The sequence below is a fragment of the Lonchura striata genome, chromosome 6 (genome assembly GCF_046129695.1).
Source record: "Lonchura striata isolate bLonStr1 chromosome 6, bLonStr1.mat, whole genome shotgun sequence".
In the NCBI taxonomy this organism is placed as follows: Eukaryota; Metazoa; Chordata; class Aves; order Passeriformes; family Estrildidae; genus Lonchura; species Lonchura striata.
Window position 1 is genome coordinate 2595203 of NC_134608.1, and position 24396 is coordinate 2619598.

At 50.6% G+C, this 24396-nt stretch overlaps 1 protein-coding gene across 1 annotated transcript in view; it reads right to left on the reverse strand.

Moving 5' to 3' along the window:
• Positions 1-14968: 14968 nt before the first annotated feature.
• The window catches only part of TXNDC16 (thioredoxin domain containing 16), a 38640-nt gene continuing 29212 nt past the window's right edge, over positions 14969-24396 (reverse strand). The window contains exons 17-21 of the mRNA XM_021538428.3: positions 24020-24104; positions 20572-20710; positions 19861-20021; positions 17960-18150; positions 14969-16990 (exon numbers count right to left, since the gene is read on the reverse strand). Of these exons, the coding sequence (XP_021394103.2) occupies positions 16719-16990; positions 17960-18150; positions 19861-20021; positions 20572-20710; positions 24020-24104 (848 nt within the window). The 3' untranslated portion in view covers positions 14969-16718. The remainder of the gene's footprint in view (positions 16991-17959; positions 18151-19860; positions 20022-20571; positions 20711-24019; positions 24105-24396) is intronic.

A 24396-nucleotide genomic window follows, 5' to 3' on the forward strand; every position in this document is an offset into this window, starting at 1 on the left:
ATATCTATTATAAATATATAACTTATATCTATTATAAATAACATATATTATAAATATATCATATATATTATAAATGTAATTATGAATTTATATCTTATAAATATATACTAATAAATATATGCTAACAATATATGTACCCACTAAATATATATTTACAACCCACTAAAATATATATATTTATAAATATATACAAACTATATTTATAAATATATACTAACTATATAAATATATATTAACTATATACTAACTATTTATAATATATACTAATATATAACTAACTAAATATATAATAACTAATATATACTAACTATTATGAATATATATGTTATAAATATATACTCACTAATAAATATATGCTAACTATATACTATTTATAATATATACTAACTAATATATAACTAACTAAATATATACTAATATATACTAACTATTATGGATATATGTTATAAATATATGCTAACTAAAATAAATATATAGTAACTAAATATATGTGCATTATTAATATATAAATAATATATTATAAATATAAATCTATTGTAATTATGTAAATATAAATATATAATAAATATTAGTAGTATATATTAACTAAATATATAGAATTAATATATAAATAATATCTATTATAAATATAACTCCATTATAAGTGTATAAATACAAATATATTATAAATATATAAATATATACTAACTTTATATAGCCACTTTATACAGTCCAGCACATCCCTCTGGCTGCCCTGGCTGCTCCAGACCCTGGCATGAAGTCACAAACACCCGTGGCTTTGATTTTAGCCTGTGGAAAAAACTGCCAAATTTATGTGAGGAATTACAGCCACAAGGGTTTGAGCAGTGTGGGAGCTGAGTTAACACAGGGTGGAAAAGTAGAATTTGGGGGTTTTTTTTTAATGGAATTCAAAGGGACAAGATGGAGGATTTGGGCATGTCCTGAACTTCTTCTCCTTCTCCTTGCCCTCCATGCCTTGCTGTGATGGTGACACTTTTCTGTTGGTTTAAGGCACAGACACACTGCCCAACATAAATTATAGATATTGGCACAATATTGTAAATATAGCACAGGTAGTTTTTGGTATAAAATGCAAACACCACCCTGAGGGCAGACAGAATGCCATGGCCGAGCTGCTGGCCAGAGCTCGGCAGGGCAGAGAGAGAATGTTCTAGATAAAGAAGAATAAACAACCTTGAGAAGCTGATCCTACACATTCAGACTCCTTTGGCTGCAGGGCTGGAAATTAGGATTTTTACACTCTTGGGGTCATCCCAGCACCCTGAGACCCATGGGCTTTTCCCGAGGTTTGGAAAAGGGGCACCTCGTGTCCCCGTTTGACAGCCTGAGGTGGGCAGTGTGCTGGGGACACTCCTGGGTGTCACCAGAGTTTCTCATGCAGGGCTGGTTTTTTTTTTTTTTGAAATGGCTTTCCCTGGAATGTGCAAACATCCACATCCATCAAATCCGCAGGGAAATGCCTCCCAGCTGCTGCTCCCAAAGTGACCTAAGTCTTCCAAAGCACGAGACTAAACAGTGTCAAACTCACATCGAGCATCTGGATTTTATAGGGGCCATAAAAGCTTCGGGGCATCGTGGAGCGGGGTGGATCTCTCACCATCCTGCCCCCTGTGATGAATCTGTGACCTCTCCCAAAAAAACCCCACACTTTTGGGAAAAAACAGGACCCCAAGGGCAGCCTCGTGAGCTGAGCTCATGTGAGGAGGAGAGCAAAGGTCCTGGGGTTGCCAAGCACGTCAGGCCATAAATCTTTGTGGGGTTTTATGTGCCAGTGCTGTGGCTCTGGTTTCGTTGTGGTTCCTGCTGCGCTGCCCTGGAGACAGAAGGTGCCATTTTGTGGCTGGATTAAAAACTCTCAGAAAAACCACCTGGAAATCTCATTTTTCTGAGCAGCTGGGTTGTGAGTGAGCTTCTGCCATAGTCAAAATTCCAGCCCTCAGGTCTGGCACGTCCCATCCCTGGAAGTGTCCAAGGCCAGGTTGGACAGGGCTTGGAGCAGCCTGGGATCATGGAAGGTGTCCCTGCCATGGCAGGGGGTGGGATGGGATGAGCTTTAGGATTCCTTCCAACCCAAACCATTCTGGGATTCTATGGTTGCTCTGCCTCAGTTTCCCCTCCCTGGTGCTGGAAATGGTGTTGGGAGAACCCCCCAGAGCTCCTTGAGCACATCACCTTCCCAAAAACCCATTCCAGCACCACTCTCCTCACCACCCTCCTCCCTCTGCACGTGGAAGGTGCTGGATAAGCAGCACAGCAGTGGTTGGCAGAACTGGGGTGGATAAATCCACTATGGATGCCTTTTATTGGGACCCCACAATCCCAAACACCGCAGCAGGGACAAGGTTTTATCAATCTGCTCTTGTGGGGGCAGGAGGAAATGCTGAGGGCCAGCCCAGATGTGAAACATCAAAGCAGACAGAGTTTGGAACAGAGTTGAAAAGAAAAGTCTCTGTTTACAAGAAGCCATTCCAGGGCGGTTTGGAGCCTGTTTATCCCTGGACATTCGTGCTACCAGAGCTTTGGCCCCGCAGAGCAATGGGGTTTGTCATGGAGAGGGGATGTGGACATGAGACAACATTTATTTGTCATGAGCAGCTGCTGTTTCCTCTGCTCCAGACCTTTTCCATGCAGCTGGGGCTGGGAATTGAGCTGTGAGGCCTCACCGAGGGCCCTGCAGAGGCTGGATGGAGCCCCAGATCCATCAAGATGATCCCCAGATCCATCAGGATGAGCCCCGGATCCATCAGGATGAGTCACAGATCCATCAGGACAGATCCATCAGGATGATCCCCAGATTCATCAGGATGAGCCCCAGATCCATCAGGATGAGTCACAGATCCATCAGGGTGAGCCCCAGATCCATCAGGACAGATCCATCAGGATGATCCCCAGATCCATCAGGGTGAGTCACAGATCCATCAGGACAGATCCATCAGGATGGGCCCCAGATCCATCAGGATGAGTCACAGATCCATCAGGGTGAGCCCCAGATCCATCAGGATGAGTCACAGATCCATCAGGGTGAGCCCCAGATCCATCAGGATGAGTCACAGATTCATCAGGATGGGCCCCAGATCCATCAGGACAGATCCATCAGGATGATCCCCAGATCCATCAGGATGATCCCCAGATCCATCAGGATGGGCCCCAGATCCATCAGGGTGAGTCACAGATCCATCAGGACAGATCCATCAGGATGATCCCCAGATTCATCAGGATGGGCCCCAGATCCATCAGGATGAGTCCTCCCAGCAAATGTCTGCCCGGGGAAGGCAGGAGCAGCCCGTGCCCTGCCGAGGGGCTCTGCCAAGAGCTCCCTGGGGCTGCTGGAGGAAGCTGCTCATCCTCTTGGAATGGTCACGTCAGGCACCAGTTTTGGAAAGCTCTGGAGTGCTCCTGCTTCCTCCAGGGTCATCCCGGGCGTGCGGGCTCCCCTGGGGCTGTTCCCGGAATCCCTCCTGTCTGCTGCGGGACAATGACCCCGATGGGGAAGAGGAGGAGCACGGAGCCTCTGCAAACGTCCCTGTTTGCAGCTCTTCAAATAGGGATGGGGACACGGGAAAGGCGGCAGGAGAAGAGGGAAGGGGGGTAAGGGACGGGGAACAAGGGAAAGGGGAAGGGGATGGGGGAAAAGGAAGAGAAAAGGGAAAGGAAAAGGGGACAGGGACAAGGGAAAGGGAAGAGAAAAGGGGAAGGAAAAGGTGAAGAGAAAAAGGAAATAAAAAGGGGACAGGGACAAGGGAAAGGGAAGAGAAAAGGGAAAGGAAAAGGGGACAGGGACAAGGGAAAGGGAAGAGAAAAGGGAAAGGAAAAGGGGACAGGGACAAGGGAAAGGCAAAGAGAAAAGGGGAAGGAAAAGGGGACAGGGACAAAGGAAAGGCAAAGAGAAAAGGAGAAGGAAAAGGGGACAGGTTCAAGGGAAAGGTGAAGAGAAAAGGGAAAGGAAAAGGGGACAGGGACAAGGGAAAGACAAAGAGAAAAGGGAAATTAAAAGGGGACAGGGACGAGAGAAAGGCAAAGAGAAAAGGAGAAGGAAAAGGGGACAGGTTCAAGGGAAAGGTGAAGAGAAAAGGGAAAAGAAAAGGGGATGGGGACAAAGGAAAGGGAAGAGTAAAGGAAAAAGAAAAGGGGACAGGGAAAAGGGAAAGGCGAAGAGAAATGGGGAAGGAAAAGAAGACAGGTTCAAGGGAAAGGTGAAGAGAAAAGGGAAAGGAAAAGGGGACAGGGACAAGGGAAAGGTGAAGAGAAAAGGGAAATGAAAAGGGGACAGGGAAAAGGGAAAGGTGAAGAGAAATGGGAAATGAAAAGGGGACAGGGAAAAGGGAAAGTTGAAGAGAAAAGGGAAATGAAAAGGGGACAGGGAAAAGGGAAAGGTGAAGAGAAAAGGAGAAGGGGACAGGTTCAAGGGAAAGGTGAAGAGAAAAGGGAAAAGAAAAGGGGATGGGGACAAAGGAAAGGGAAGAGTAAAGGGAAAAGAAAAGGGGACAGGGATAAGGGAAAGGCGAAGAGAAAAGGGAAAGGAAAAGAAGACAGGTTCAAGGGAAAGGTGAAGAGAAAAGGGAAATGAAAAGGGGACAGGGACAAGGGAAAGGGAAGAGTAAAGGGAAAGGAAAAGAGGACAGGGAAAAGGGAAAGGCGAAGAGAAATGGGGAAGGGGAAATGGTGCAAGAGAAGGTGGAAAGGGGACAACAGGAACAGGGAACAAAGAAAAGGGGAAGGAGGTCAGGGGAATGAAAGAGAAAAGGGAAAGGGGACAAGAGAAAAGAGAAAGGAAGAGGGGGCAGAGGACAGAGCACAGGGGACAGGGGACAAGGAAAAGGGGAGGAGAATGCAAAAGGGGAAGACAAAAGAGGAAAGGGAAAAGGGGAATGAAGACAAGGGAAAAGCTTCCAGGCTCTGTCCTGGTGTGTCTGACCACTGGAGTTGCTGTGCTTGGCTGGTTCCTCAGTGTGTGGCATTTTGCCATCTTCCCTCCATTCATTACCTTTTACACTCCCCACTTTAGCAGCCAATCAGCCCGAGAAACCTCAGCATTCCCGGCAGGGTGCTGGGGAACTGGAGGCTTGGTGCTGCCGAGGGGTTTGGGACCATAACCAGACAGCAAAAAGCAGAACCCTGACGTGCCCGAGAGGGTCCAGGGATCAAAACTGAACAGCAGAACATCCAGGGCAGGACATCTGCTGCTTCAAGCAGCTCTTTCCCTGTGGGAATCCAGAGCTTCCCTCTGGCTGCCCTGGCAGGTCTGGGACCCTGGCAGGGGTCAGGAACCCCCTGGACAGAGCCCCCAGAGACACTGGCTGTGATCTCTGGCCATGGAAAAGAGTTTTCAGTCTTACAGGATCAATTACCAGCTCTGAGGGTTTGATATCGGTAATAATTAAGTGTGGCACAGGTGCAAAAGTAAAATTTTAGGATTCTAGATGAGGGGTCCAAAGGGGACAAGATGGAGGAAATTGGGTGTGCCTTGTCCTTTTTCTCCTTCTTCATGCCCTCCATGTCTCACTGTGGTGTTGGCATTTTTCTGTTGGTTCAGGCTGGGGACACACTGTCCAACGTAGGTGACAGATATTGGCACGTTCTTGTAAATGCAGCCCAGGGAGTTTCTGGTATTTAATGTTTGTCACATCCCACTGAGGGCAGAGCCCCACACGCTGCCCTGCAGGACAGAGCTGGGCAGGCCAGCAGAACATGTGAGAGATAAACAGAATAAACAACCTGGAAACCAGCACAGACCAATTATGGCTTCTGCTTTGGCAGCAGGGCTGGCAGACAGAGACTTTTACAATCTCAGAATCATCAATAGCTCAGATTCCGACATTTCCCCTTCAGAGAGGTCTTTCCCCAAGTGGTTTTCTCAGCACTTTCCTCCTTGTTGGAGTTTCTGCTCAAAGCAGGCCAGCTCTGCACAGCATTTTCCTGCCACGGTGCCACTTCCAGCTGCTGCAGCACGGCCAAACTGGGCTCAGCTTCAAGCAGCCAATGCTCCCACGGTGCCAAACACTTCTCCAGAGCTTCACAAGCATTAATTCCCTTAATTATTCATGGCTGGGATGAGTGTTGTGGGAATAAATCCGTATTTACAAGGTTTACAATCAGTAATTTCCCTTCGAGAGGGGGCTGGAAGGCCCAAGGGTGGCACATCCCTTCCGTGTGGGAGCACTGGAGAAAATATTGAGCACCTGACAACTTTTTGAGGGGGATCAGCTCTGCCTGGGCATTGCAGAGATGCTCTCAGGGAGATCTTCTGCCAATGCCCCCACACCTCCAGCCTGCCCACCCAAAGCCCCTGGAGCACATTCCCCACCTCCTGCCAGACACGGATTGAGCTCCAGTCACCAAACACCATCACTTTGCTACTTTTCTCTGTTTTTTTCTCTCTCCCTCTGGGGAGAGAAAATGTGTTTTCTCACATTTTTCTGAAGTCATTGTGTGTTTTTAGAAGGAAGTGCTAAGCCAGGGAGGATTTCTTCTTGAGGGCATGTTTTCTGTCAGACTTTCCTTCACATAGCAGTGCCCAGAGCATTTTTAAAATCCTATTTAATTGCCCTTTCACTCCTGCTTGGGTTTGCTGTTTCTTTCCTGAGAGTGGAAGGCTGCTGGCAGTCCACAGGGCCATAACTAACAGGGGACACTTTTGGGGTCCCCATCCTTGCAGGGAAAACCCTGTCTTAGGGGGTCACTGTGAGATCCTTGTCTTGGCATCGGGGCCCTAAACCCTAACAGGATTTAAACCCTGTTCTCCTGTGGGTGATCCCTGTCCTTGTAGGGAGTCATTGTGGGATCCTCATCCTCACAGAAGGTCTAAACCCCACTGGGAGTGTCCTTGTCCTGCTATGAGGTCGTTGTCCCTCTTTGGGGGTCTGTAGGGGATGGCAGCAGCCGAGGGGAGCTGAGTGTCTCCCACAGGGAGCCACATTCCAGGGACGACAGCCAGGATGGAAGGGGACAAGGAGCTGGCTGAAAATCCAGTTTGTGGGACATTCCCAATGCAGACCAACAGCTGCTGTGGTCTGGAAAATCCCACAGAGCCTCATGTTGGGGGTATTGGAGCAGGACAGGGCAGGCAGAGGTCACGGTGAGAGGGCAATGGCCAGGAGAGCAAGGAGGGATGAGCAAGAGCTGAGCTCTGCAGAGAATAAAGTGACCAATGTCAGCACTGCCAACTGGAAATGAGGGCTGGGAGGGACAAAATGTCACCTTTGTCCATCTGGGCAAGAAATTCCAAGAAAAACTATCTCCTGTCACAGAATCATGGAATGGTTTGGGTTGGAAGGGACCCTAAAACTCAACCAGTTTTGCCCTTGCCATGCCCAGGGACATCTTCCACCATCCCAGGTTGGTCCAAGCCCCATCCAAACTGGCCTGGAACAATTGCAAGGATCCAGGGGCAGCCACAGCTTCTCTGGGCACCCTGTGCCAGGCTTCCCCATTCTCCCAGCCAGGAATTTCCAATTCCCAACATCCCACCCATCCCTGCCCTCTGGCAGTGGGAGCCATTCCCTGGGTCCTGTCCCTCCATCCCTTGTCCCCAGTCCCTCTCCAGCTCTCCTGGAGCCCCTCCAGGCCCTGCCAGGGGCTCTGAGCTCTCCCTGGAGCTTCTCCTCTCCAGGGGAACATTCCCAGCTCTCCCAGCCTGGCTCCATATCCTGGATACCAAGCAGCAGGATGTTTCCTGCACCACTCGATTCTCCTGCACAGGAGGGTGGGAGCACAGAGGATTTTGGACTGTGGTGGATCAGGGAAGATCCAGGCAGTAGGAGAGAGCAGAGCAGACTTACACAGTCCTTGCATCCGATGACTCAATCCACAACCATCCCCAAGATCTCAGAGGGATGTTGCTCAAGAAAAAAAAAATCATGGAAAGCTGAGGATGTCCAAAGGAAATGGACAACAGGAGGTTTGTGATTAAATGGCTTTAACTCATATCCTAAAGACATAGATCTACTTGGGGAGCTGGTTGGGAAGAGGAATGTGTAGGGCTGGCCCTGCTGGCTCACGTTGAAAGTCTCTTTGTAGCTTGTCTCCACCAGCAGACATGAGCTGGGATTTAGGGAACAGGTCCAAGGACACAGGAAGCCAGAACAAGCTCAGCTGGCGAAGGACCGTGGTTCCCAAAAGCCAACCCAGCCCTTTCTGAAGGGATCCCCACCCCCAAGGCACTTGGGGGCTATGCAGGGATTTATCCATGGGTGGGGAACACACCTTGTGGGGCCAAGGGATCTAGGGGATGTCCTCCCAGGGAGAAAAGCTGGGAACTGCAGCCAGCTGGCCCCTCTGACATGCCAGGACGTGAGGAATAGTTGAAGCTCTGCCATCAGGAGCCAGGGCTGGCTGGGCTGTGTTGGGAAGCCTTTCCCATTCCCTGGGAATCAGAGTGCAGACTAAAGTCAAGTCAGATAAAGTAAAATATGTGAGACCTGTCCCAGCTGGAGCAGAGTCCTTAAAACTGTGCTGCTGGCTGCAAGAAAGGAAGAGAGAAATCCCTGCTGGGGAAAAATTCCAGCTTTCTCTCTTACTCAGCCCAGGCAGCATTTTGGTGACCTGTGTGTCATCCCTGGAATCTCTGCATCCTCCGTGGCTGGGGAGGCTGGGAGGCGACGCTGGCACCTGGCAGTGCCCCGTCACCCAGAGCCCTCTCTGCTGTGGGGTGGCATCGCTGGGTCACCAAAAAGCCACAGGACTTCCCAGGCCATGAATCAGGAGGGATTTCCTCTGGCCAGGGCAGCGTTGCCCTGGGTTGACACAGCCTGAATCACATTCCCACCCTCCCGTTTCACTCTCCATGGCTTTCTCCTGAGCTGCTTCACTCCCAGGGACAGAGATCCCTGTTTGCCACTCCCAGCAGTGGGGACAGTCCCTGCTGGGCATCCCAGTCCTGCTGGGGTGAGGGACCCACCTGCCCCAGTGCAGAAAGCTGCAGACACCAATTCCAAAGTGGGAGAAAGGACTGGGTGTCCCTCTGGATGGACAGGGAGAGGGAAGGCTCGATGCCACCCTCACCCTGGGGGTCTGCAGACACCCTGGTGTCCTTGGGGATGGTGATGGTGCCACACAGGAGGTGACCCCATTCCCAGCATCAGTGCTGGCACCTCCAAATCTTTTGGGACCAACCGCCCTGCTCCAACATCCAACAACCCAAGGCTGCAGCATCATGTCCAAGCTGGGAGCCACAGACATTCCCAACTCCTGTCTCCAACACCACTGGAAATCATGGAGTGAGGATAAACAGACAGGTTGGGTTTTGGTGGCTTTTTTATTTATGGATTCTGGGTTTTGCTGATGCCCCAGGGATGAGGATGAGTGGGAGCATTGCCAGGTGGGATGCTGGGGCATAGGAAGGTCACAGCCAGCTCTATCATTAAGCCAGGACTTAAATTAAGCTCCAAAAGCACTTTGAGGGCATCCCTGGTAGGGAAGACTCCAGTGAGGAGTTTAGTCTGGCCTCGGAGCAGGAGAAGGAATGAAACAAGATCCTGCTGCACCTGGAGCCTGTGGAGCCTCACCGCTGCCTCCTCCCCAGCCCGAGGGGAAGAGCAAGGGGCTGCAGGAGAGGTAAGAGACCTGGAGCTTTTGGGCTTTGTCCCTCTGGGGTCTTCAGCTGGTGTCCCTTGGGAGCCAGAGTCCCTGAGGATGGTGTGGCAGAGTTGCCAGCTCATCTTTTTCATGCTCTTCTTGAAAGGAGGAGGAAGGATGAGTGTCACCAGGGTGGGGACCCAGAAGGGGACAAGTCACTCAAACCAGTCATTCCCACCCTGGTTCTCCTCTTAGCTCACTGCCAACACCTGGAGATGGGTGTTGTCACCTACCCTCTGTGGGGGCTGTGCCCTTCTTGGGGAGTGCGTGGGGATTTGGGAGAGACAGTGGGATTCAGCAGGAGGGAAATGCAGGACCCCAGGGATGGTTCAGGAAGAGGCAGGATTTGATTCTGGACACATTCACCTGGCAAGGAATCCCACCCAGATGTTCCTGGTGCCTGCTTGGATCTACACCCAGCTCTGGCTCGGTGGGAGCGGGCTAAGGTTCCTGAGCTGGGTGTCCAAGAGTGGGTGGATGTTTCTGAGCTGGTGTTTTCCAAGGGGTGTCTGGAGTGGGGAATCTGCTCCATCCCTCTGGCACCTTGTGCCCTCCAAAAGCACACAGCCCCTTTGAATCCAAAGGTGCTAATTCCTGGGAACAAATGATCTTATCTGGATGCTGGTACCCACATCTCAGCATCCCTGGATTGACAAGGAGGATAATGCCACCTTTCCCCTATTCCAGATCCATGGGATGGGATGTCTCCAAAAGAAGCCCCACAGATCCCCTCACTGCCATTCATGGACAGATGTTGGTCATTCCTATCTCTGTCCCCTGTATCTGGGAGCTGCCCTGGGCTGGGGGATTCTGGCTGCTGCCCACAGACACTGTTCCAACTTTGCTCCTGAGAGCTTTTCCAGCTATTTTTGGGCAGCAAATGCCTTTCTAAATATTTGCCTTGGTGGTGGTGCCTGGCCCTACTCACAGCTGGGGCTCCCTGCCTGCTCCCTGCTGTGCTAAGCTGAACTCCCCCAGCTGCAGCATCCCTTGTATTTCCATATCCAGGATCCCACCTCTCCCCATGGGTCACTTCTCCCACCCATGTCCCCACAGCAGGTCCAGGATCCACAGGGAGTCACTTCAGGCCTGCAAAGCTCCACTCCCCAGCATGAGTCACTCACAAGCCCAGCTTAAGGAGACTCCAAGACTTCAAACTCAGCAGGAGCCTGAGGAGATGCTCTCCCCTCTCCTCCAGGCAGGACTGCTCATGGAGCAAGGCTGGGATAGAGACACCATGGATTTCAACCCCAAGAGACCTGGGAACAAAGAAAAACGGCCTCAAGTTGCTCCAGAGGAGGTTTAGATTGGATATCAGGGAAAATTTCTTCATGGAAAGGGTTGCCAAGCACTGGCATGAGCTGCCCATGGCAGCTGGAGGGATTTAAAAACTGTGTGCACTTACTTGGGGACATTACTAGGTGGGATTTGCAGTGCTGGAGGAATGGTTGGACTCAATGACCTTAGAGGTCTTTTCCAACTTCAATGGTTCCAGGATTCCATGATTCCCTGGCTTTTCCCTCTCTGAGGCTCCTGGATTTTACTCTTTGTGGATCCCTGTGCAGAGCAAGCTCGGGCAGCGGCCAGTGCAGAGAACGCCACCAGCTTTAGCAATAGGACCATCTGTGTTGCCAGCAAGCCAAGAAATCCCATCTGATGGGCTCTTCCCCATCTCCCCTCCCCACTGGAGAGCCCAGCTTGCCCTGAAGGGCTGGAGCAGAGCTGGGAGCTTTCCCACCACAGCCATGCTGGGGAACCGTCCCGTGCGTTACCACGGAGCTGAATCATGGGCTTGCAGCCACTCTTTCAACACACAGGAGGGATTTGGCAATTCCAGGGGCTATTAATAGAGCCAGGCTGCTCTCCTGGGCCCCACGCCGTGCTGGAGGGGTGAGGGAGAGCAAAGCAAACTCTGAGGGAGCTGAAGGGCTGAGTTTACCTAAGGAGAGGTCGGAAAAGAACCTGTCGGGGAGCAGGAACCGAGCGCTGCCCTCTCCCCACTTATCGCTCCCCGTCTCCACGTCGGCTCCGTGAGCCAAAAGGGAACAATGGACAAAGAACAACAATGTCCCAAAGGGGACGTGCCACTCCTGCTCCCTCCATGGCCCCACGGAACCCTGGGGGCTTCTGCTTTTTGGGAACAGCAGGAAAGACACTGGGAAAGGATTACCATGGGATGGTCCATGGTGGTTGCTGCTCTTCCAGCATGGACTTTGACTTCAACCATGGCCTGTGAGTCACGAGCACTGAGGACCTGATTTTGGAATGGAGCAGGAGAGCAGAGCTGTGGGTGCAGTGCCAGGACAGGCTGGAGGTGGGAAGAGAAAATACAGACAGAAGGTGTTCTGTGAGGAGCTGCTTTGGATTGATCTTCCCAGCTCCATCCCAATCCCCATCCGGGAGGATGGAGCCAGTGGTGTCCTTGAGACCCAACTCCTGCCCACGTTGGGCATGGGGCAGAAGGGATGGACACCCTGCAAGCGACAGGTTGGGGGCTGGGGGTACTTTCCTGGGCCATTTGTATTTTTAGCACTGGAAGTGCCAGGTGGAAGAGCCACCCTATGTTGTGAGGAACCCCATCCTGCTCAGCCAGCACCCCTATCCCACATCCCAGCTCCATCCTGCACCCTCCCTTCCCCAGCTCAGCTCCTCAGCCACCTCCAACCCTGCCTTTATGGCATCAACTGCTTCCCACCCCAGCCCTGGACCAACATCTGTGTCTGTCCCCAGATTGTCCCTGCTTGGTCCCCAGCACCTCCCCACACTGCCAGCAGCAGGGCACTGTGTGGGGACACAATGCCAGTGACGGACACACCAGGCAGCTGCGGGATCCTTCTCCATCCCCTCAGGCGATGCCAGGGGAACAGGGAACACATCCAGGGCACCAGGATGGATTGCATCACCCTGGCTGTCCCCAGGGGTGGGCTGAGGTCTGGAGGAGGCTATTCCAGACACCCCCGGCAGCAGCCCAGCCTCACCCGGCAACTGCGGACAAACATTTCCCGACACAGGGCTCTGCTGGAGAGGAGCCACCAGCTGGGATGGAGGGACTGCTTCTCTCTGTCCCCTGCCAGCCTCAGGCACGGATGAGCCCAGGGGATATGAGCCAGCTCACCAGGTCTTGTCCTGCTCCACATCCTGCTGGAATCTGTGCAGGCAGATCTGTCCTTCCCGTGGCTCTGCTCCTGCCTGGCAGCATCACCCTCCTGGGGATCACGTCCTGTCCTGCCTCCTCCATGCTGCAGCCACCTCTTCTGCCATCCTGCAGCTGTATCCCAGAGCAGAGCCTGGCCATGGAATGAGGCTCCCCAGGAGGGACTGTGGCTGCCTATCAGTGATCCAGGATGAGCTGGGAATTTGGAAATTCGCAGCCAATTCGGAAAATCCACACTCCAAGGGCTTGTCTCTCACCACCCTGGTCCTGCTCAAAGGGTGGAAAACCTAGAAGGAATGTCGTGACTGCTTCCAGTGTCCCACGGTTTTGAGACCGCTACCACTTAAAGCTTTTCAACATGGAAAATACAACAGACACTTTAAATATTCCCTCTGTCCTGTAGTGAGCACTGCTGCCAGCCTGCCTTTGTGGGATTCCTTAAGGATGGGGACAGATCAGAGAATCACAGAATATCCTGAGTTGGAAGGGGCCAACAAGGAGTGCACGGAGAATTTCCTGTTGTTTTGGACAATAAATTGTTTTGCTTTCAGGACAAGCACATAATCCTTTTTTGGGTGTGTATGTGTGTATCTTTGTTTTATCTTCTGATAAACACCCCTTGAAAGGCTCCTGAAGCACATCCAAATAATCTGCTGAAATGAAGTCCCACCAGAAGACAGAGTGGTCTGGAGCTGCACTTGATCCATATCAGCCAGGAAATCTTCAGCTGAGCCTGCACCCCCGAGGGAGGCAGAGCTGTGGTTTATCCAAACATGACTTTTATTGTTAAATGGCTGAAGAGGGAGCTGATAACATCAGTGTCCCTGATGATCTCACCTCACTGGAGCAGCAGCATTGACACAGGGAGGTTGATGAGCATACAGACCCTGCTGGCTTCTGTGTGGAGGACAGATCCTGCTCCTCCAGCCTCCTGGGACAGGACAGACCCTGCTCCTCCAGCCTCCTGGGACAGGACAGATCCCTCTCCTCCAGCCTCCTGGGACAGGACAGACCCTGCTCCTCCAGCCTCCTGGGAATCACTGTCCCTCACAGCTGCCCCCCAGAACACGAGCTCTGCCTCCTCTGCCTCACTTCTCACCCAAGGCTGGAATTCCAGGCCATGCTGGATGGGAATCAGAGCAGCCTTGTCCAGTGGAAGGTGTCCCTGCCCATGGCAGGCTTGGACTGGATGTCCTTGAAAGGTCCCTTTTAGCCCAAACCACTCTGTGGCTTTAATTCCATAAACACCCTCAGAGTGTTTCTTTCCACCCTGCTTTGTTCCCAGAGTTGTTGGAAACAGCCAAGTGCTGGAGCATTTGCTCTGGTGGATGAGGAAATTTTGGGATGCAGACCCTCATCAAAGTGCCCTCAGTATCCCTAACAATTTCCCCCTGTCCATACATAACCTGGCACATTTCTGCCTCCATGGATTTCCCCGAGTGCCTGTTGGGGCTAGGCAGTGAAAAAGACGTTTTGTGTTGAGAAATAAATCCCCAATAAACTCCAAGCCACCTGATGTGATCCAGGACCACGATCTGCATCCAGAGCTGGCAAAACCAGAGCTGGCAGTCCAGCTGGATGCTGGCAGTGATGGGACATGGATAAACACATCCCTTTCCCAAGTCTGTGCTGGTACCTGCAAGGTGGACTCAGCTCAGGGCTCTGGGCATCCCAACCCAGCCTGGGAGGCTGGAGCTGATGGATCCCACTGGTGATGTTGGGGATGAAGCCAGCAGAGCTGGGACTATCCAGCAGCATCCCCACAGGATCCCACTGGGAATCTGCTCCTGACCTTCCAGGTGGTGATGCTCCAGCCTCAATCCAGCAACACTGGGAGAGGCAGGGATTTATTGGGAGGTTTTTTTATGAGCAAGCTGTGGTTGGGAATGGGAAAACACAGCCAGATTTGGGGATTATCACAGGGAAAAGATTCCAAGGTTCCAAACTATCCACGTTTGGCTCTGAGCATTAAACAGCCCCAAAGAGTCCCCAAGTTGCAAAGCCACAACGGAGATGTGGCACTGACCCCTACTGACAAACTCCTGCCCCAGCCCTGCACCGGAGAAGGGCTGTGCCTGGAAAGGGACACGTGGATAACAGCAGGGATGTGGGAATGCTCCTGGTCTTCCAAAATCCCTGGGGAGGCAAAGGATCCTGCTGCTGAGGGGCACCTGCCCCAGGCCCCCTGCTCCCACTACCCAAAACAGATGCAGAGGAGCCTACTGGAGATGGAGTATATTTAAAATGCAATGAAAAACCCAATTATTGCATTTCAAACTGACAGAGGGCAGGGTGAGATGGGATAATCGGAAGAAATTCCTGGCTGTCAGGGTGGGGAGGCCCTGCAAAGGGTGCCCAGAGAAAGTGTGGCTGTCCTTGAACCCCTGGAAGTGTCCAAGGCCAGGCTGGATGGGGTGTGGAGCAGCCTGGGATAGTGGAAGGTGGCCCTGCCCATGGCAGAGGTGGGATGAGATGGGATTTGAGGTCCCTTCCAAGCCAGCCCATTCTGGGATTCGATGCTGATGATCAGGGACAGGATGGGAAATGAGCAATGTTCAGTTTATGGAATTCAGCAGCGTAAGGACCTTACGGAGCAGAGGAATGATGGGAACACACGAAGGATCTGCTCACACCCTTCCCTTGGGAATAATGCCTTTGATCAGCAGGCTGCACTTTATTCCTTTGAATACATACATTTTGGCTCAAAGCCTGTCACTCAGGCCAAAAATGGTCTCTCTCAATTAAGGGCTTCCAGGACAGCTCAGGACTAATAATCTATTTCTGGGTATTTCAAAAGTCTCACAGCCACGTGTGCTGCTTGCAGGATGAGAAATACTGAGTTTGCAATGCTCTCAGCAGTCCCTTACCAGGTTTTCCTCTTCCCAGTAATTTCAGAGCTCTAAGGACTGGAAGAGGATCTGACTTTCCCAGCACATCTCAGCAGTGCTGTGGAAGGGAAATTTCATTGAAGGGATGGTCATGGAATCCTAGAATGGTTTGGGTTGGGACTTCAAAGGCCATCTGCTTTCAACCTCCTGCCATTTCTTGTCCCCAGGAGATGTGCAGAGGCTGGAAATCCACTTCCCCAGCTTTTGCAGCTCCCCACTTGAGTTTTGAGTGTGAAGCAGTTCCATCCCACCTCGGAAGGGTCCAACCTTGCCCTTCATCACCCTCCCCTCTTCCACAGCACTCAGCTTTCCACAGACCTTGCTCCCTGCACCATTTCCAGCTCAGGAGGCACCAACCTCGTTGCTGTCACCGAGAGCAAAAACAAATTGAGGCTGCAAATAGCCCCCTGGGCTTGTGACCAAGAAAATGCCAGCAGTGAGGAAAGCCATCTCCCAACCTGCCCACCGTTGGGATTTGCTGGCAGAGTTTTGTCCCAGCTATTCAGGACTGTTGTGTGACCTGAGCTCTGGCCTCTGGAATAAATCTGTTTTGAGCAGATCCACCTCTTCTTCCCCTGTGAGGATGAACACGCTCACGAATTTGGGTCACAAGTCAGGTGTAAACACAACTGGGGACTGGTTGGAGCAGCCCTGGAGTGGTGGGATGCTGGCTCCACATGGATCCAATGCAGATGGAACTGCAGGATTTCCTGTCACACATCAGTAGAGCTTCTCCTGCAACCAGGGAGGAGAGAAATGGGCTTTTTATCTTGGAATCACTCACCCCTTCCTGCTCAAGGGCAACTAAAGTGACTCTGAGATTTGGGGAATCTACAGAGCAGGGCTCAATTGTCTTTTCCAGTGTAACTTGTTGCTTGATGAGCTCCCAGCAGCAGCCAGGGAACAACAAATGGGATGTACAGACACGTCCCTGGCATCAGAAGCCCCCAGCACTCAGCAGCAGGGAGTGGCCTTTCCTTTCACCATTCCTAGACAACTGAAACCTCTCCTCTCCTCGGAGAACAGGCTGGGGAAGTGCCAGGCTTTGCAGGGCAGTCCCTCACCTTTCCCCAGCCCAGCTCTCAGAGCTCGCTGTGCCTCCTGCCCTGCTTGTCCCTCGCTGCCAGCCTCGGGGCCGTCCCCCGCAGGCCCCTCCCAGGGGAACCGCCTTCCTCTGCTGCGCTCGGCTGGGATGGCTCCTCCCGGCTGGCAGGGTCCCCTCCGGGGCTCTTGGGCGGCTGCTGCGCTGGGGAGTCCCCAGGGTGGGGGGACAGCTCAGGCACGGATGGCTCCATCATCTGGAGGAAGTCATAAGCAGGGAGTGGTGGCTTCCAGTCTTCTTCAGACAAGGTACCTGAGCAGCAAATACAGCCCCAGTTAGTAGGTGAAGAGTTATGCCCCATCTCTATGGATATTTCCCTTTCTGAGGAATTATGGCTTTTTTCCTTCCCATTCTAATGAATACAAAATTAAAAATATTTCCTGAAAAATCATAGAACCACAGAACAATCTGGGTGGGAAGAGACCTTAAAGATCATGTCATTCCAATCCCTGCCATGGGCAGGGGCATCTTCCACTATCCCAGGCTGCTCCAAGCCCCATCCAGCCTGGCCTTGGACACTTCCAGGGATCCAGGGGCAGCCACAGCTTCTCTGGGCACCCTGTGCCAGGGCCTTATCACCCTCACAGGCAGGAATTCCTTCCCAATATCCCATCCATCCCTGCCCTCTGGCACTGGGAACCATTCCCTTATCCTGTCCCTCCATCCCTTGTCCCAAGTCCCTCTCCAGCTCTCGAGGAAGACAGATCCACACTGGCTTTCTCCAAAGCCTCATCAGGCTGATCAAGACAGGAGGGATGCAGTGAAAAGCTTCACAGCACAAGCCAACCCTTTATGTCCCAAAGACCCCAGTTAAACAGCAGCTTCCTCATCCTTCCCCATCCAAAAAGAAATGCAGGAAGGTGCCTGAAGAGCAGCTACTTCTTACACTGTCAACTGGGAGCTGGGAGGTTTTTTATGAGCAAGCTGTGGTTGGGAATGGGAAAACACAACCAGATTTGGGGATTATCACAGGGAAAAGATTCCAAGGTTCCAAACTATCCACGTTTGGCTCTGAGCATTAAACAGTCCCAAAGCAAACTTGTGAGTGTGGGCATTCTCTGTTGGCTGGACTATTTGTACTTCTGCAGCTCTAACAAGCAGAGCTGGTTTTTCCATCATTAAATTCCAGAGCAGACAATTTATTGCACGTAGTATCTTCTCATAAACACACTGGAGCTCACAGTGTGTGCTTGGGAATGTTATGAACCTGTGTCCACTTACTGCTGGGAATCTCCAGTCCTGCTTGGAGCCTCTCCAGCCACGACAAGATGTTCATCTCAGTGATGGACTGCTCTGAGGGGAACTTGAACACCTGACCCCCAGCATGGAAGTTCACCCAGAGGAGGACGGGCAAGGGAGGAGTGGTGGAAAAGTAAGTCCTCAGGATCCCATATCCCACCGGAGTCTTCTCCCTGTTGGGAAGAGGAGATTCAGGTTTGGCAGCACAGCAGACTGAGAGCCAAAAAAAACCCCACCAAAGCCCTTGGGTCACATCCAGCAAAGCACAGTTTGGTGGGATTGCAGAAGCATCATTCCTGGAAGTGTTCAAAGCCAGGTTGCACTGGGCTTGGAGCAACCTGGGAGTGTGGAAAGTGTCCCTGCCCAAGGATGGGCTTTCAGGTCCCTTCCAACCAAAAACCATTCTAGGATTCCCTGATTCTAAGCACTGTAAACAGCCTGGATGTGTGAAGAAATCCTTGAGCAGGACAGTCTGTAGGAAGGTGGGAGATGTTTTCCACCTTAAGTTTCTAAGAAGAGGTGGGAGAAGAGTGGGACAGGTCCTGCAACCACCAGGGTCAGACCCTGTCTGCAGGGACAGCTGCCAGCTCCTTCCACTGCAGTTCCACAGGGATGGAAAGGCAAATTCCTCAGGTGACACAGAGGAAACAGGACACTGAGACAGAGGGACAGCGAGCCCCAGAGGTGCTGAGACACTCCAGCATTATTATAAGGCTTCAGGTCTGAGCTGGCTCTTGCCCCAGGAATATGGGCTTCTTTCTAGGATGAGGGAATTTTGACAAGGACATGAAGTGACAGGACACAGGGAGTGCCTTCCCACTGCCAGAAGACAGGGATGGATGGGATATCGGGTAGGAATTATTTGCTGTGAGGGTGGAAAGGCCCTGGCACAGGGTGCCCAGAGAAGCTGTGGCTGCCCCTGGATCCCTGGATGTGTCCAAGGCCAGGTTGGATGGGATACCTTGGACAGTGGAAGGTGTTCCCGGGCATGTCAGGAGTTGGAATGAAATGACCTTTAAGGTCCCCTCCACCCAAACCCTTTTGTTTTGTGGCAGTGCCATTTTGCTCTGGCACAGGAAGGCTTTTTGTGTCTCAGGAAGGCAGAGCAAAGGCAGATGTGTAGGTGGGGAAGTTCCAGGGCTCTTGTTTCTGGTGCATTACTGGCAGCCCAGTCCCCTTCTCTCTGAGCACATGTGCACTTTCCCCCTCAGCTAAACTCCAGCCCACGCTGGACGGTGCTTCCCAGACTTCAAAGCTCGTTATGATTAAGCCACTGAAGTTTCTCTGGGCTTGGGGAAAACAAACAAAGGCCAAAAATTCAAAATGCAACTAAGAGGAGGATGAAAAAAAAAATCCCTGTTTCTACAATCGTCTATTTTTTAGGTCTTAAATTAATTTTGTTGCTTGAATATTTTTAATTTATGGGGCTTCTGGTTGAACCTTCTTATGAAAACTTTCTTTCCCCAGTCAATGACCAGTCATTCCCTCTAATTGCTGATGGAAAATCACCATAAGACATTCCAGGAGGGCAAATTTCCTTTTATTTTTCTTCCCATATGCACTTCATTCCATCCCAATAAAAATGCAAATAACACCAGACCCAGGGTCGAGCTACAACAAGCACTGGAGAACATTTTCCTCTATTGAAAACTATTTCTGCAATCAATTAAATATTTACTAATTTTACTTTGTCAGGCAATTTTTGCAGTTGCCCAGAACGCTGAGTGAACCATTGCTCAATGGTTTGACCTCCCAGCTCCTGATGACTTCAGACCCAACATTCACATCACCAGCTCCTGTTCTCAGTAATTGCAGCCTCAGGGTTTTTTTTTTCTGCAAGGCTCAGAGCGAGTTAATGGAAAGAAGAGATTTTAAACACTCACAGGTTCAACCAGCAAGCCACAAACGCCTGTTGGGGTCTTCCTTTTGCCAGCTTCAGCATTTCCCTGCTTTCCACCTGACTGATGTCACCAGCACTGAACAGGATGAGGAAGGGCTTTCCGAGCTGCAAGTACTGGGGCAGATTTGGCACAGTGATTTCTGGCTGCAGGATGTCACAAACAAGAAATTGGGGGTTATGGGGAGGAGAAAACAGGAGAAAATTCCAATTTCTGCTCTTATATGAGGGTGTAGGGGCTAAGCAAGGCTGCAGTGTCTGTGTGGAATTGGGAAGCAGGAAGAGGACTGGGATTTTGGTGCACTTGGAGATGTCTTTGCCCAACCCAAGTGCACCAAGTCTGTGGGAGCAGCTATGAGCTTGGAGATGGGGATGTGAGCAGAGCAGGCAGAGGCTCCAAAAGGCACAGGGAAAAAGCCCTGGGAATAGGGAATAAACCAAACAATAATTGTGACAACTAGCAGGTGAGTGATTCTGAGGCCAGTCCCTCAACTCCAGGGTCTCCTGCTTCAAGACCACACAGCAAAGAGTAGATTTCTGCCCAGACTCCCTGCTCCAAGTCATAAAATTTAAAAACAAACTCAGCATGATAAAAATAACAAGTGGACACGGCCGTTCTGCAGAACTCCACGCTATAATCAGGGCTCTGTAAATGACTGCAATGGAAAAAGGACATTTTGATTTTATTTTTACTCACAAAAATGTCCAGCAGTTCATGTCTGATGGTCTGCACCATGTCCTGCACGCTGTGTTTGGACAGAGCAATGCCTTCCACGCTCCGGCCACCGCTCCGGGCCAGGAGGAGGGCAGGGGGGGACACGGAGTATTTTCGGGATCTGAAAAAGAGGGATGGGCACAGGGGGGTTGGACACACCCTAAATGTGCTGCACACAGAGCTGGCATCCTCCTGGAGACATGTCCCATCCCTGGAACTCTCCAAGACCAGGTTGGACAGGGCTGGAAGCAGCCTGGGATCGTGGAAGGTGTCCCTGCCATGGCAGGGGATGGAGCTGGATGAGCTTTAAGGTCCCTTCCAACCCAAACCATTCTGGAATTCTGGGATTTTATTCCTACTTCCCCTTCATTTTCACACTGACAGTTGGGTGATGGAAAAACCCACCCAGGGCTTCGCTCTGCCTCCCCAGCCAAGGCAAACAGAGGTCTCAGATTCCATCCAAGGGACACAACCCACACAAAACAACCTCCAGGAAATCCAATTTTTATCTTTAGTGAAGAAACCCAAAAATGCTGATGAAGTCCAAGCCCCACACTGGAGCAACACACACAGACTGCACCCACCCACTCTTGGTGGAGTAGTCAGATGAGCCTTTGTTCCACAGTGCCCTTCTGGCAAGAGGGTTCCAGGTACTCACAGAAAAGCTGAGAAAGTGGGAAAAGCAAAAATCGGAGAAGTCTGAGCAAAGAAAGGGCAGGGGGGGACACCAAGCCAGAACAGCAATTTTTTGGAAGTTTGAGGAACTTCAGCCCTGGAGGCTCCAGATGGCAATGCCCAGAGGAAGGGTGTGACAGGGGAAATCAGCTGCCTCTGCAGCTTTTGGGGTCATGTCTGGTTGTTTTTTGTTTTTCTTTTTTTTTTATAAAGGCTCCTGGCAATTTTTCAAAGGCTGTGACAGCAAAGAATCCCAGAATGGGTTGGGTTGGAAGGGACCTTAAAGCTCAGCCAGTTCAACTCCACTGCCATGGCAGGGACACTTTCTACTGTCCCAGGTTGCTCCAGGCCCTGTCCAACCTGACCTTGGCACTGCCAGGGATCCAGGGGCAGCCACAGCTGCTCTGGGCACCTGTGCCAGGGCCTGCCCACCCTCCCAGGGAGGAATTTCTTTAGGTCATCAATGACACAATGAGTGGATGAACTGCAGATAATTCACCTCCATGGTTTCCAACTCTCATGGAAGCCTTTCCCATCTTCCATCACAGCATTTATCTGTCTGGGACTAACACAACCACTGCAAACCTCACCATGAGCTGATGTATTTACAGTTGATTAAGTCTGGCAAAACCCCAAAAAATCTTAACTCAGGGATTTTGAACTTATTAAACTTCTGTGGATTTTAAAGAGATTCTTTGGGTTGGTCATGGCTCAGAGGAGTGAGGACTCTTGTTCCCTGTACCTAAAATGCATCCCCTTGTCCAGCAGCCTTGGATAAGCATCTGTGAGGGGGTGAGGCACTGGAAGAGAATTCCAGAGAAGCTGCCCCTGGATCCCTGGAAGTGTTCAAGGCCAGGCTGGACAGGGCTTGGAGCAATCTGGGACAGTGGAAGGTGGATGGGCTTTAAGATTTCTTCCAATCTAAACCATTCTGGAGTTCTACTCTATGATTCTATAAGAAAATATCCTACATGCTGTCAGAAAATCACCCAATTCCCCAGCTACACTCTATCCTGAACTCCCTTCTCTCTTCCTGGTGCTGAGGGATTTTGCTGTTGCTCACCACAGCTTTCTATTTATACAGCAGGACCATTCAGTGGGTAACACAAGTCTTGCATTTCAATCAGAAGCATCTGCAAACAAATACTTGGCAAGAATCTCTGATATCGATGTGGAAATAAGCAACAACCTCATGCAAAGCATTTCTTCCTCAATGCCTTTTTCCCCTTCATTAGTGACCAGCCCAGCAGGTGCCTGCTGAGCAAACAGCTTTGCTCACAACAGCCTTTGTGTATCCTGTAGCCTTTTTTTTAGCTCTGGAAAAGGTCTACAGGATACACAAAAGGGGAATCAGCTTTCCATGACCTGGGAGCCATAAATATTTTCTCCTTGGGCACTGAGCTCAAGAATGACTTTTCATTTTGTGAAGAAGGGAAGTGTGCCTGGCTCTTGCATAAGGAATTCCTGTAAGTGTTTACTTTCTGCTTACAGTTGAAGTCCATCAGCTACAGTAGCTTCACCCACAAATCACTGCCAAAATCCAAATTTGGCAGAAGGACTATCAATATAAACTGCACTAAATATTCCTGCTAAACAGGAGCAGGCTGCAAACTCTAGGAGCAGGGAGGTGAATTCTTCCATGTGTCAGCTCTGAGAGAACAAAGGCTTCTTCTACTGGTACCTTGAGAGATCACCCTGTCCTCTGCTTTTTTTTTTTTTTTTTCCCTTCTATTTCAGCTGGGCTGAAATCCTCAGGGAAGAGAAGTCTTAGCTGATGCCTGGAGCAGTTTGGTTAATAGAGACGTAATAGAGACGTATTCCCAAAGTATTTACATTTTTATTCTCTGTGCTGACCACAGAAATGTCTCATCAGGAATGCATCACACCTCTGAGGAACTAATGAAAAGAATTCCCTGCTGCACTGTAGGCTCTTAAACCCACACCTGGAAAACAGGCCAAGGACCTCCTGGGATTTTAAACTCTGCCTTGATAGCTAATTCCTGATGGAAATGAGATGCCAGAGCAAGCTGGAGATTCCCCCTGGATCCAGCTGCATTTCTAGGCACTGAAGGACCTCTCACACTCCAACCCAAAGGATTTTGTCCCTTGCTGGAGTCTTAAGGACACAGGTAAGATCCCATTAATTCCCACTTGGCTTAAAGTCAGGGATGCAATTCCACCAGGAATGCAGCTCCAGGGCAAGACAACATTTATTTCCCAGCTTCCAAAGCCTTTTCCAGCACCCAGACTCAATGTCCACTCCACTCCTAGCCCAAATAGTCACAAGCAGCTTCTTTTCTGGCTGTTCTTGGCAACTGGGTGCAACCACCAGAGCAAGGGAAGGCACTGCAGTGGCTATCCATCATTTTTACCTCATGGAAAGAGAAAGGCAGGACTTTTCCTCCCTCACACACTGATGGTATATCTTTTCCCAGGCTGTTTTTTTTTTTATTATTATTATTATTTTCAGAAAGGTTTGCTCTTGTTTGTGTGAGAAACACAACCACATCCATGGGGGCTGAAGGGCTGAAAATGAAAGTGAATATGAACAGCAGGAAGGTGAACCATGGACAGGCTGAGAACCAGGGGCAGAGCCAAGGTGACAATTCCCTTTGGATGAGTCCTCACCCCTCTCCCTGCAGGAAAAAGTCACTTATAGTTGTCCCTCAGCACACTGACACTTGCTCCAGGCACTGCCTTTCACTAAGTGCAGATCAGCTTGAATTCTTCCCAAAGAAAAAGAAAAACCACTTACAAAGCCAAGGCATCATCTTCAAAATACATCCCCATCCTTACGTGGCCACTTAGGATGTTTCCTGCCTCTTCAAAAGCTTCCCTGGCTGGAAAAAAAGACAAAGACATAAGAATAAATAATAGAAAGAGAGGTGTTGTGGTTTTTTCCTGGAAACCTGATCGATGCCTGCACACATAACATCCTGCCAGAGCAGACTTGCAGGAACTAAACCAGGATTAGAGGCTCCCAAGAAATTAGTGCAGCTCAGGGCTGCAGGCCATGGGAGGAGGAGCACACAGCAAGGATTAGGGGAAAATTCCCATTATGAGAACAGTGTTTGCTCTTCAGCCACCAGCACTGAGCCTCCAGGATCTGCAGGACAGAGGCACTGCTGGAAA